General features: G+C 38.6%; 1 protein-coding gene across 2 annotated transcripts in view; it reads right to left on the bottom strand.

Moving 5' to 3' along the window:
• Positions 1 to 340: 340 nt before the first annotated feature.
• LOC140462093 (uncharacterized) overlaps positions 341 to 14,311 on the bottom strand; it is an 81,866-nt gene continuing 67,895 nt past the window's right edge. For both annotated transcript variants that reach the window (XR_011954530.1, XM_072555979.1), the window contains one exon: positions 341 to 11,501. Coding sequence is in view for 1 of the 2 variants with exons in the window: in XM_072555979.1 (XP_072412080.1) it covers positions 11,347 to 11,501 (155 nt within the window). In the remaining variant the exon portion in view is untranslated. The remainder of the gene's footprint in view (positions 11,502 to 14,311) is intronic.

Raw genomic sequence — 14,311 nt, 5'->3', positions numbered from 1 at the left:
CATAATATTCCTTAACTAAATCCGTCACCTCTTGAAAGATTTTAGTATCTGGTGCCTTGGGGAAAGTTATCCTCCTAATAATCAAAAAAGCTGTGGGTACATAAGCTCTCAGGAGAATTACTTATTGCTTAGCATCTATTCCAATGTTGTTGACCTGGAAATTTTTTTTTGACATACTGAGCCCAGTCCTCGATGGCGGGATCAAATGGGTCAAGCTTCCCAAATAATGGCATGATGCCAGAAATGCTGATTCCAACTCAAAGACGACTGTTGCCAGCGAATTTCTTTAGGTGCGTGCTTTTCTTTCATTGCCACTGAAATAACTGAACAGAGTCTGGTGTCCCGTTACCGAGTCATCCTTTATTTACACATGGAGAGTCTTTCACATTGATCTAACTCCCTCAAAGCCACCTGTCAGAATGAACAGGATGTTTGACACTCCTGTTTCAAGCTGTCAGCCAAGACTCCCTGACTGAACCAGATGAACCAATCTGGGAACACCTGGCTGACCTCATTATACTCACTGCAAGTAGTTACTTGTGAGAGCAAAATTAAGCAATGTGGAAACATGCAAATGAAATAGGTTGTGTTGAAAGAAATTTTAAAAATGCTTTCTAATAAAGTTCTCATTGCATTATTTTATTCTTTTACCTGTTGCCCAAATCCCCAAAGCCAGACATCTAAATCAGCGGATGATAGTTTTAGTTTATGGGCACCCTCACTACAGACAAACAGCAACACTCCCTTGTGGACCCAGACCACTAACAATACACTGCATAAAAAAGGAGAAACTGTTTATAGCAACTGAAATAATTTTAAATCCTCCTTATGCCCCATGAAGTCTACAGAGAAGATTAAGGATGAGATGTGTTTTTAAAAGTTTGCAAGGTAGAGCAAGATTATAAGAACAAAAATAGAGTAGTATAATATTAATAAACATATAATTTCTAAAAATATAATCCAGAGAAAATAGCCTGAGAGAAACACATTAAACAAATATTTACTGTGATTATACTTGCATGGAAGTCATTGTGAAAATGGAAGGGATCTGTAATAAGGAACTGTTCTTGTTCAATGATTCCTTGGAACATTATAAGATTTAAAAAAGATATTAGTCTTGATGTACACTAAATTCAGTCTATTTGAGAGCTCTTTATATTCAACTTGAAGAACAGAATTATGAATTGTTTTTCTTCCCTCAGAACCTCTTGCCAGTTTTAAACTTGACAATACATGTAGTTCAGAACAACATTTTGTTAATCCCAACCAAAGCCTTATTACCAATCTTAGAACCCCTTGTGCTGCATCAGAGTGATATTTTGACTTTCCACACTAAGTATCTTTATAAATGCTGAGTGAGACTACTCAGTGACTGTTGATTTATGGAATCCTTTCTCTGGGACTTAGACTGAGACTGCCTGTCACAACAGTCTGGAACTGAACTAGAACCAAATCCCAGAGGGTAAAGGACAGTATTCCAAGTTAATGTACCACCCACTACTGAGGTAATTTAAAAATCAATATTTTTCTTTCAAAATCTCCTATAAAATAGATCTATTTGGAATTCTGAAAAGTATGTTAATGTTGCGACATTACATTGAATTAAACTAGATACTGCAGATCATTTGCACTCAAAGATCTTGTACTGGAAAACATTATCCAGATTATGTTAGAAACTGAGATTTAGTATAAACCACAGAATAATTTGGGAAACAGAACTATAAATTTACACCAGAAGGTCATCAGAATCTATTAACTTAGTAAGGTACAAATATGTCAAGCAATCACATGACAAACTACTCCAAAGAGAGTGTTCAAATCTTTTGATGTTAAAAATCACTGTCCAAATGGGGAACAAATAAAGAACCCAAGATAAAAGCAATCTGTTGAAGGGTTGCTGGACTGGAAACATCAACGCTGCCTTTTCGCTCCACAGACCTGCTGAGTTTCCCCAGCACACTGGTTTTATTCTTTAACAAAGATGTTTACTTTAGCAAAAAAGTGCATAATTTTCAAATATGTCAAACAATCTATAAATCATTCTTAAACAACAAAAACGTATTGATTAGATCTGGGAAGAAGGCATATTTTATAACAAACGCCATTAGAAAATTTTAATTCCAACAATCTTAACATGCATAGGAGGACAGTTGTGCTGGGCAGGAACCTGGGTTCAATTCCAGCCTTGGGTGACTGTCTATGTAAAGTTTCCATAGTCTCTCCGTGCCTGCATGGGCTTCTGCTGGGTTCTCCGGTATTCTCCCACTGTCTAAGCATGTGCAGGTCAGGTGGTTTGGATATGCTAAATTGCCCTGTAGTGTCCAGGGATGTGTGGGCTAGGTGGATTAGCCACAGTAAATGTGGGGTTATGGGGAAGGGGTGGGATGCTCTTCAGAGGGTCAGTGCAGACTTGATGGGCCAAATGGCCTCTCTCTGCACTGCAGGGATTCTAATTATACTATTCAGCAATCTTTCATGGCTGATCTATTTTGAATTTCACATTTCCATTGACCACTTGTTTCTCGAAGGTGGAAAATCCTCCGAGAGAAAAATAATTCTCTTTGTCTGTTCTGAAAGGATGGCCCTTAATTTTAAAATAGTGCTATCTAGTTGTGCAACCACAAGAGGAAACAAAATTTTCATGCCCATTTTGTTAAGACCATTCAAGATCTTAAAACACTTCAATCCAATCACTCTTCGCTCTTCTCAACTCCTGTGGTTAAAAAGTCCATTATGTCCAATTAATCCTTATAAGACAACTTACTCCTCATTCCAGGTATCAATTTAATAAACTACATCCAAAGCATATATTTCCTTCTTTAAATAAAGAGAGTAAATCCCCACACATTATTCAAGATGACAGCTCACCAATGTCCTGTGTAACTGAAGCATTACATCCATACTTTTCTGTTCAATCCTCTTCTAATAAAAGATAGCATTCCATTAGCCTTCTTGATTATGTGCAGTATCTGTATCTAGTTAAAAATCACACAACACCAGGTTATAGTCCAACAGGTTTAATTGGAAGCACACTAGCTTTCGGAGCGACGCTCCTTCATCAGGTAATAGTGGAGGGCTCGATCATAGTCCACTATCACCTGATGAAGGAGCATTGCTCCGAAAACTAGTGTGCTTCCAATTAAACCTTTGTACACCCCAGTCCAACACCGGCATCTCCAAATCATATCTGTACCTAAGTCATTGACATAAATTGTAAAATGTTGGGGCTCCAGCACAGTTACCTGTGGGAATGCACTTGTCACATTGTCAATTAGACAATGATCCATTTATACAAAAGTTTTGTTTTCGGCCATTCAGCCAGTTAATCTTCTATCAATGCAAACATCTACACACTACGAGCATTTATTTTATGCAACAATCATTTGTGTGGCACCTTATCAAATGCCTTCTGGAAATGCAGATGCTGCATGACTAATGATCCCTTTATCAAGAGCACATGTTACTCCTTCAAACAACTAAATATACTTCCAATAGAACATGTATCCTTAGATACTGACATACTCTTTAAGAAGAAACACCACGGCCATTCTTGGGGAAAATACATAACCATCTAAACCAGACATGACAGACTTTAGTTCAGGAACAACTAAAATGACACAGGAACCCAGCTTGTTATGCATCCAGAACATTGACACTAAAACATATTGAATAGGTATTGAAAAAGAGGCTCTCTCAGTTACATAAACAGAAGAGAGATTTTCAGTTTATGTGCTTGGCCTAAAAGCTCTTATAGAAAATGACCCTAAACCATTAGTCTCACTGTTAGATCAGTGGGAATTGGCAGAGATGATTTCATGGATACAAATATTCTAGGACTACCTTATAAGGTTTGCCTACGAGATCAAATACAAACATCAGCAGATTACTTCCTCAGAGCAACTCCAGACAGCCTGACAATGGCTGTTAATGCTTTTGCTGGTGAATTTAATTCATACAAACAAGTCACAGTGCTACAATGGCTAGCTACAATACTCAGACTTGATCAAATCAGAAATGCGCAGTAAGATGATCCAGAATACATCACCATCCAATGTTATTGTTTTGAAGGTTGGCCAGATTAAAACCCAGTGGCTTGACTATATCGACTTACTTCAGTGACAATATTTCACTATTATAGATGGTTTATTCATATTTAACTCAGAGCCAATGTCCTTTATAAACAACACCAAGGATATCTAGGTTTTTACACAATCACAGAAAAAGCCTTTTGGCCTATTATGCCTATCCTAGCTCAAACTGCCGCTTTTTTCCCATACCCTCATTTATTATTGTTGTCCAAACGATCATCCCCCATACCCAATTGTTACGACACGGTGGTGAACCCTTCTGTTAATTAAACCAAACACCCCAAAAAGCTCACCTCACCTCATACCTGTTAAAATCTGAGTGACAGAGAACTCCCAAATTCCACTATTTAAAGAAAATGATATCAATTTATTCTTTAACTCTTAAAGTGAACATTAAACAACAACTATTCACAACTCTAAGCCCCTCTTTCTCTTAACTACATTATTTGCCTCTAACCCTACAACAATATACTGTTCCAATAAAACACCTATTAAAATTACATCAACTTAATTTCAAAGCCATACAGCGGCTGTTATCTTTGGTGTCTTCTTCTGGATGAAGATCTCCCTGGGTTGTCTTCTTTATTTTTACTGCGCACAAACTACATATGAAAAGGCAACTTTGATAAAGAGTGTTCCTAATTTCTTGGCTTTCAATGGCAGTTACTCTGCTTGTTTTTCAAAATGCCTGCCTTTGTTTATATCCCTAATATCAGATCGGCCCATTGGTTCGATGTTGGCAAAACAATAAATTCAAACTCAACTGGGTTTTAGTAACCTTGAGCTTAATTTAAACTGATTGGTTAAATTCAAACTGTTGCCAAAACCCAGGTATCTATTTCACAGCCAAATGTTACAGATTTTCAATTTTCCAGTACACTCTGAGACTGCTCTTGTAAGCTTTCAGTGCAGAACAGTATTCATTCTCTCTTAAAGGTACAGCACACACCTTCAACTTCATAACACTATTAAACACATCAGTTGAATCTGATTGCATCACACTTCCAGGCAGTCTATTTCAGACCCTAACTGTTCACTGAGTGAAAAGGTTTTACCTTACTTCACCTTTGTTTCTTTTGTAGATCATTTTAAATCTATACCCTCTTGTCCTTGTTCCTTTTACCAGTAAGAACTGTTTCTCCCCAACCAATCTATCCAGCCCATACATGATTTTGAAAATCTCGATCAGATTTCCTCTCAGTCTTCTTTTTTCCAATTAAGCCTCATAAAGGAAGTTTCTTATCCTGGAACTATTCGTGTAAACCATTTTTGCACTTTCTCCAATGCATTCACATCTTTCCTATAACGTGGTGCCCAGAACTGCACACAAATAACCAAATGCAAAGTCAGACCTCCGGCTTCTGTATGGTGGCTAAGGATCTGAAAACAAACGGAAGATCTTATAGCAGATTGTGAAACATGTTTCAAACAAAGGCTTGAACACAGACAGCCTATTATCTTCCCCACTAGGCCTTGGGAATTAATGAGAACTGACATATTTGTGTTCTATGGATGCTCTTATCTCATTGATGTCAATTATTTCTGACAGTGAATCAAGGTGAAACAGTTACACATCACCACTGCTGATGCAGTTATCAGGGTCCAATGTGAATTCTTTCTTACGCACAAGATTTGCACATCAAAGGGAACTGTATGCAAAAAATGCAGAAAGCTTGCATCACTTCACAACCATCGACCATTTCCACTAAAGTGGGATGAACCTAATGATGACAATCATGAGGAGAACTACTCATAATCCACTCTGGTAGAGGATCCAAATTCAAATCAACCATCTTCAAGCCAGCAGCACCTGATGTTCTGAGTCCAGAATGTACACGGTCTAGAAGAATCTTCAAGACTCCAGAAGGATTTAATTTATGAAGTCAGAGGTTTGGGATTATTGTAAATTATATGTGCTTGATTTACATTTTCATATCATGTGTTAGGCATTTGTGTAAGGCATTTGGTTTGAAAGTTCTATCCATTGAGATATATCTGACAGTCTCTGGGAGGAGCTAGTCAATTCTAGTTTGTTGTGGCTATTCCAGTCTGTTAGGCTTAAATGTATGGTTAACTTGTAACGTAGGACAGCCTGGATCTATTAGGAAATGGTGGCATAGTATTGATGTAATTGGATTAGTAATTCACAGCCCCAGGCTAATGTTCTGGGAACATCAGTTCCTTGAATTAAATTCTCTATAAATCTGGAATACAAAGCTGGTTTAATGGCAACCATTGTAATAATTTTGTAAAAGCCCATCTGATCCTTTAGGAAAGGAAATCTACCGCCTTAACCACATCTGGCCTACATACGGCTCCAGACACAGAACAATACAGTGGACTCTTAAATGCCCTCTAGCAAGCAATTCAGTTTAAGGGAAAACAAACATGGATTACAAATATCAGCCAAGTCAGTGATGCCAACATCCCGTACAAGAATCGAGAAAAAGCAGCTTGTTTTCTTAGTTAGTTTGTAATAAACTACTTCTCGTTACTAAAATAAATGACATTCCACTGAAAGTTAACCCTTCACCACTTAACATTTGTAAGCCTCAAGAGACTAGCACTATAAAATGTATTGGTGGTAAAATATCAACTGAAAGGAGATTCCAGCAGAACCAGATTATCATCAAGGATATCGCTCACATTATTAACAATCTCTTAAATGGCTTAATTTCGCTCAACTGGAATATATGTCCCAGTCCTCTGAAATCAAGAACAAAAACATGGTGTCATCAAGCAGGATTTCATGGCCATTTCTTTCAGTCACATATCTCATTCTAAACCAGTTCAGGACAAAAATATCTTTGAAGTTTTAGGGATGCAGCCTCATGAAAATATATTAATTATGGGCCTGTCTTTAGAGAATAGTTTAACCACCCCATTCTCTGATTTTACTCTGTTAAAATAAGAAGTGGTCATGTTGGAGGTATATTGAATTTCATTTTCCTAGCTTTTAAATTTTCATCCATGAGTGTTAAAAATGTTGCCTTATTTCCTGATGAGAAATACTACTTCCTGGTGCATGCGTCCCTCCCTTCTTAAATAGTGAAATGGTAGTTATAATTTCCTCATTTATGAACACAATCCAAGAAGCAAAATATTTTGTTTGGGATTTTCCAGTCTGTATTATTCAGTACTAGGCAGTAGCATACATTCATCATCATCCTTTGTCATGGCTTGTCCCAATGGAAGCATAGACCCAGCAGAGGTGAATTTGCAGGCATATACAGTCAGGAAGGAGTTGCCTTTACGAGTCCTGAACATTGACACTGGGCCCCATGAAGCCTCTTGGCATCAGTTTAAAGATGGGCAAGGAAATCTCCTTCTGATTACCAAATATCACCCATCATTTGACTTATGAATCAGTGCTCCTTCATGTTGAACAACACTTAGAGGAGCCAACAAGAGGAAAAAACATATTTGACCTCATCCTCACTGATCTACCTGTCACAAATGCATTTATCCATGACAGTATTGATAAGAGTGACCTTGGGGAGACAAATTCTGCCTTTATATGACAGATATCTTACATTGTGTTGTGTGGTATTATCACCATGCTAATTGGGATAGACCTTGTCCATATCTAGCAATGCAAGAATTGGTATCCATGTGGCGCTGTGGGCCATCAACAGCAGTAGAATTGTACTCAAACACAATCTGCAACCTCATAGCCTGGCAAATCCCTCACTTAACCATTACCATCAAGCCAGGGGATCAACCCTGGTTCAAAGAAGAGTCTGGGAGGATATGCCAGGAGCAGCATCATAAATACCTAAAGTGGGTGTCAACCTGATGAAACTACAATACAGGAATAGTGTGCAAAATAGCATAAGCAACAAGTGATAGACAAAGTTACGTGATCCTGCAACTAACAGAACAAATCTAAGCTCTGCAGTCCTGCCACATCCAGTTATGAATGGTGGTGGACAATTAAAGAACTCACTGGAGGAGGCAGCTTCACAAATATCCTCATCCTCAATAATGGGTGATGCCAATACATTAGTGCAAAAGACAAGGCTGAAGTATTCCTAACAATCTTCAGTAAGAAGCAACAAGTGATTATAGATCTCTACCTCTTCCAACATCACAGATGTCAGTCTTTAGGCAACTTGATCACTCCACATGGTTCAAGAATGGCTGAAGACACTAGATATTGCAAAGGCTATGGGCCCTGATGATATTCCTGCAATAGTACTGATGACATGCTCCAGAATTTCCTAACACCCTAGCTAAGTAATCCAGTACAGCTACAATACTGTCAAAATATCCAATTGCCAGGTACGTCTTGCCCTGTTTTTTGTGAATAAATCCAACCTGAACAATTATTGGCCAATCAGTTTGCTCTCAATCATCAGCAAATTGAAGGGGTTCACAACAGTGTTATGAAGTGGCACTTGTTTTGCAATAATGTGCTCACTCACACTCTGGGTTCCAACAGAGAAACTCAATTCTTGACCGCATTACTGCCTTGGTCCAAATTTGGACAAAGAAGCTGAATTTCAGGGTGACGTGAATGTGACAGCCCTTGATACCAAAGCTGCATTTGGGACAGAATGCAACATCATGGATCTCCAGAAACATGAAGTTAATGAGAATCAGGGAATTCAAGTCATTCCTAGCACAGATGAATCCGGCTATGGTTTTTAGATGTCAGTCATCTCAGCTCCAGGACATATCTGCAGGAGTTCCTTAAGGTAGTATCATAGAATCAACTATCTTCAGCTGCTTCGATGGCCTTTCCTCCCTTGTAAGATCAAATTCAGCAAGACTTGGACAATAATCAAGTTTGGGCTTACAAGTAGCAAGCAATATTAATGCCACATAAGTGTCAGGTAATGGCCATCTTCAACAAGAGAAAATCTAACTGTTATTACTTGACATTTAATAAGATTACCATTGTTGAATCTCCCACTATCAAAATCCTGGGAGTTGCCATTGGTCAGAAACTGAACTGGCCTAGCAATTGACATATTGTGGCTACACAAAAATAGTCCAGAGGCTAAGAATCCTGCAGCAAGTAACTCACCACATGACTCCAAAGCCTATCCACCACATATAAGGCACAAATCAGGAGTGTGATGGAATACTCCCTACTTGCCTGGATGAATGTATCTTCAACTTCACTCAAGAAGCTTGACATCACCCAGAATTAAGCAGTCAATTGGCAACTCATCCACAAATGTTCACTCCCTCCATTACCAATGTTCAGAAGCAGCTATGTATGCCATATACAAGATGCATTACAGAAATTCATCAAGGCTTCTTTGACCTTTGAAACACATAAACAATACCATCTAGTAGGACAAAGGCAGCAGATATATAGGAACAATACCATTCAAGCCTCTGACCACTCTGACTTGGAAATATGTTGCTGTTCCTTCAATGTTACTGAGTAAGCAACCTGGAAACAACTCCTTAATTGCATTGTGGGGATACCTCCACCAAGTGAACTGTAGTGGTTTGAAAAGGAAGTTCACCACCACATTCTCAAGAGAAACTAGGCATGGGTAATAAATGCTGACCCAGCCAGTAACACCCACATCCCAGGAATGAATATTAAAAAAAAAACTCATCAACCAATCACTTATCCATCATGCTGTGGTGTTAGCTTTTAAGCTTATTGGAATATGGTTTGAATGGTGGGGTTCACAGAGCTTAACTTGCATAAACTGTCTGTCCCCTTTATGCAGTTTTTCAACTCCAACCTTCCTGGAGGTTGCCAATGTTAGGTATGGAAAAAAAGACCCTCCCACATCCTTATTCTCCTGTTCCTGTACATCCAAGATTTCCACCCTGTTTTAATGGGACTATAGTATAGCTTATTAATATGACTGAAATTTAGATGTGTGAGCTTTCTGGGGTTGCAGATCTGGATTATACCAGGTGTCTAATGAACTGATCTCACCTGCTCCCCAGCAGAGAACTTGTCTAGCCCTGCCCATGTCTGAAAAAAATGTAAAACTTAAAACAATAAAGTTAAGGTAATTCCTCATTATAAGAAAGCAATGCTAGGTTCTATAAAGAGCTGAAATGTGGAGGAGCTGGTGGTGGACTGGTGTGGACAAAGTTAAAAATCACACAACACCAGGTTATAGTTCCACAGGTTTATTTGGAAGCACTAGCTTTTGGAGCGCTCCTCCTTCATCTGGTGGAACAGGATCATAAGATACAGAATTTATAGCAAATAATTACAATGTCATGCAAGTGAAATGATATATTGAATAAACCTAGATTGCTGTTAAGCCTTTCATCTTTTAAATGGGTTGCAGGTTTTGGTTCATTAATATGTAAATCCAGAACTTCTTTTAAGTCACATTCTCAAGATATCTTAAGGTTTTATAAAAAAAAGGAGACATCTCAGCTCAGATGAAAGAATTCTGTGACATGATCCGGTTCCACAGCTATCTGATGAAAGGGCAGTGCTCTGAAAGCTAGTGCTTCTAAATAAACCTGTTGGACTATAACCTGATGTTGTGTAATTTCTATAAAGTAATTAACCTTTACAATTCGCGCCCTTGCTTGTTAAACTCCAAGGTTTACATTCTGTTCTGGCTGCACTTTGCATTGCAAGATCTGTTCCAATTTAACCCAATTAATATGGGTGGTGCTACATAACACAACTATGGGTGTCACCTCCACATGGATAGTGCTATGGTCACTCCTCGCATTACAGATATGGATAGGTGCCTCTGCAGCAATAATGCAGGTAAGAATGAGTTCAAGTAGGTTTACCTAGCTTGTTGCTCCTCTCACCACCTACTGCATGTCCATTCTCAAAAATGTGTCCTTTAATACTTATCCAGCTCAATCAATAGTGGTGTCATGGAGTCATTCCTAGTGATGGACATTGAAATCTCCCATTTAAAGTGCATTCAAAGTAACCTAAGTGCTTCTTCCAGGTGGTGCTTAATTTTAAGGAGTTCTGATTCATTGGCTGAGAGCTCAGCACTGGGTGATAACCAGCAGGCAGTTTCCTTGGCCTTGTTTGACCTGATCCCATGATACATTATAGTGTCAATGTTGCAATCTTCTCACTCAACTCTATGCCTTTGTTTGCATTGTAGGTGGGACAGAATGTCTTTATGTCTTTGCTCTGTCCAGTATGTGAATTAATGCCAGGCAATCCAGCAGCTTTTATACTTGCTAGGTCTAACTGAGTTAGACAATGAAGAAGGGTTACACCTGAAACGTTGACTTCCCCACCTCCTGATGTTGCCTGGCTTGCTGTGTTCTTCCAGCTTCTTGCTTGTCAGGCCTAACTGAGTGACCTATTACACCATTTCATTGGACTCCTATATAGGTCCAACTGGATGAGGAGTATTGATTTAATTCCCTCAAGGGCATTGGCGAGACAGTTTCTTTTAAGATACAAACACAGAAAATGCCGGTGAAATGCAGCTCTTGCACCATCTGCGGGAAGAGAAACAGAGTTAACATTTCAGGTTCAGCATGACTGTTTTATATTTGATGATGAGCTGATAGTTTCACGATCACTAACATTAACATTTTATTCCATATTTATTTGGCTTATTGAATTTAATTCCATACCTGTTCATGAGCTATTTTAATGGACAGAAGCAAGATGTGATCACATCAGCTTATTAAGTTACTATACATATGTAATTTTATTGCCTTTCCAACCGATGAGGCCATCCCATTTTTTGGACAATTTCATTTGGTATTACAAGAAAGATAAGAAAAAAAAGTTAAGGCTGGGGTGGGATATGTGGAACTGAGTTTCAGTGGAAAATATTTTAGGTTTTTATGATAGAGAGTGCTCTTTTCAGATAAGCGTAATTCACACTCAGATTCTAACTTTATAGAACTTTACCTCATCTTCACATGGGTACTGCCCAGGGTGGATACTAGGTGAGTTGGCATGATAGATGGTGAGTGGGGAAGATGGGCTGGTGTGACATGGCATTATGTAGGCATAGGGATTACAAAGGTCATGCAGGTCGGTAGAGGTATAACTTGGCATAGAGGCCACAAAACATGATGGAGGTGGATAGAGATGCAAAAACTTGGGACAGGGCCTGAGGTGACATGGTGACATGGCATGGATAAAGTTTGAAGTGTGTGGGGTGCAGTGATGAGTCTGAAGGCTAGAGTGGTCATCGATCTTCTATTCTTTTTTCTTAAATGTTGAACTCACTGCCAGACCCCTAGCCAGTTTATCTCCACAGTTGACTGCATCAAGACTTTTTTTGGGACTGTATATCTTGACTTGTAAGCCATAACATCACTGCTTTTCAGTTCTGTCCTAGAAATGAACTCCAGTTCTTGCTTTTCTTCTACTGGCTTTAGTAACCCTGTACCGCTTTCAGCGATTTTTCTTTCAGTTCCCTAAATCGCATTGCCCTTCTGTCCCATACAGATTCGTAAATTTCAAGGAATCTATACCAATTTTATTCTTCCCATTAAAATGCAACATCTCACACTTAACTAATGCCATTGATCCAAGAACAAGCAGTTCTGCAATCATATCAATATAAAATAAGTTACTAAATGAAGTAAAAATGCAGATTATATTGTCATTTGAACAATCTGTGGTGTATCAAGAAAATGCCGATGCAGTGTCAACTAGGGTAAATCTGGTGGGACAATATTATGCTCCTACAAAGGATTAAATTTAAAAATAAATGATATTGGTCAGGGAGTGACAGTAATGAATGTAATATAAAAGCAAAATACCATGGAAATTGGAAAGCCAAAATTAAAATAGATAATGCTGGAAATACTCAACTGGTCAAGCAGCGTCTGTAGAGAAAGAAACAGAATTGATTTTTCACACTAATGAGTAAATCAGGTTCTGGTGAAAAATCATCTGCCTGACATGTGAGCTGTTTCTTTCTCCACAATTCCTGCAAGACCCATTGCTTACTTACAGTATTTTCTGTGCCTATTACACGGAAAAATTATGCTCTACTATACAAAAAAATTTATTAGTTAATTTATAATCTTTAGGATGCAAAATAAATAAAAGTTTACAAAACCACAGCATTATTTTAATTCCTAGCTTAGTTTCAAACGTTTACTGTTATAAATTATAGGATTTATGTTCTGGAAATACTATTTAATCATTTGATGAATTCAAACAAAATAAAACTCCAGAGATTATTCTTCCATTACCATATAGGAGATTCTTCTCTCTTGTTGAATCAACAATACCTATCAATTTGTGAGCATATTTTGTTCTGATATGTGCATGATATCAAAAAGACAAACTACTCATGGAGGGACATTGATGTGGCTTCCAGGTGTCTGTCTTGCTACATTTACATATGCAGTCATTGCAAAGGAATGCCAAAGGCTATGCACTGAGAATAAAATTACAGGCTTTGCAACAAGCAAGTATAGTCAGCGAAGGTAGGGAAAGAATGTGACGCATTTTTCTCAGGTAGTCAGGATTTTAAATTAACAAGGTCATTCTCATGCTTTACAATGTTTCCTATCAACCTTCTGTCTTGATCTGAATGACCTTTGCAGACTCTATTTGACAGATAAGGTGCTACACATCACTTGTCAGAAAATAAACATTGCTCAAGCATAGTAATTTAACCTTACAAGAGAACTACTAGAAGAGCATCTGGAAAAATTGCAAGTAATTTTATTTTTCCCAGGAAAGCTTTCAAGCTGTTTTTGTTTCTCATAAAGTCTCAAGGACCTTTCAGGGATACTATCTATATTTTCTTTCTGTTCTTCTGAGGCTGGAGTTTGATCCATTATCCAACTACTCCTCCACATACCCAAAACTTTGTGCAAACTGGCTGCAAAGGCCAAGTGAGCTGGCATGCAGTGGCCTTTTGGCACATATCAGAGTGAGTGTGTGTGTGTGGGGGGGGGGGGGGGGGGGAGGTGGTGGCTGGTGTTGGGGGTTGGGGGGGGAAGTTGGAGATGCAACGATGCTCTTAAATGGGGCTGGAAAACGTGTGGCCCTGGGCTGGCAGCATACTGGGAATTTGGATATCTATAAATAATGAAACCGTGGGAGTAGACCTTGGGAGGGCAGCAGCCTGCTGTGTGCCTCCCCTTTCCCCCTTTCATTTGTTTTTAATCAGTCAAAGCTTCTAAAAGGTCAATTCCAACTGTTGGAGGTAAATGAACATGTGCCACTAGTATCAACACGCATTGAATTTCTTCTCAGAGCACTTGTTGCTAGAAAAATGCTTGCAGCTAATAGCACGAAACTAAATATCTCAAGACACAAATCAGCAACA

This window comes from Chiloscyllium punctatum, chromosome 3, assembly GCF_047496795.1.
Source record: "Chiloscyllium punctatum isolate Juve2018m chromosome 3, sChiPun1.3, whole genome shotgun sequence".
Lineage (NCBI taxonomy): Eukaryota > Metazoa > Chordata > Chondrichthyes > Orectolobiformes > Hemiscylliidae > Chiloscyllium > Chiloscyllium punctatum.
The sequence above is the reverse complement of the archived record's forward strand: the minus strand, read 5'-3'. Positions and strand labels throughout refer to the sequence as shown.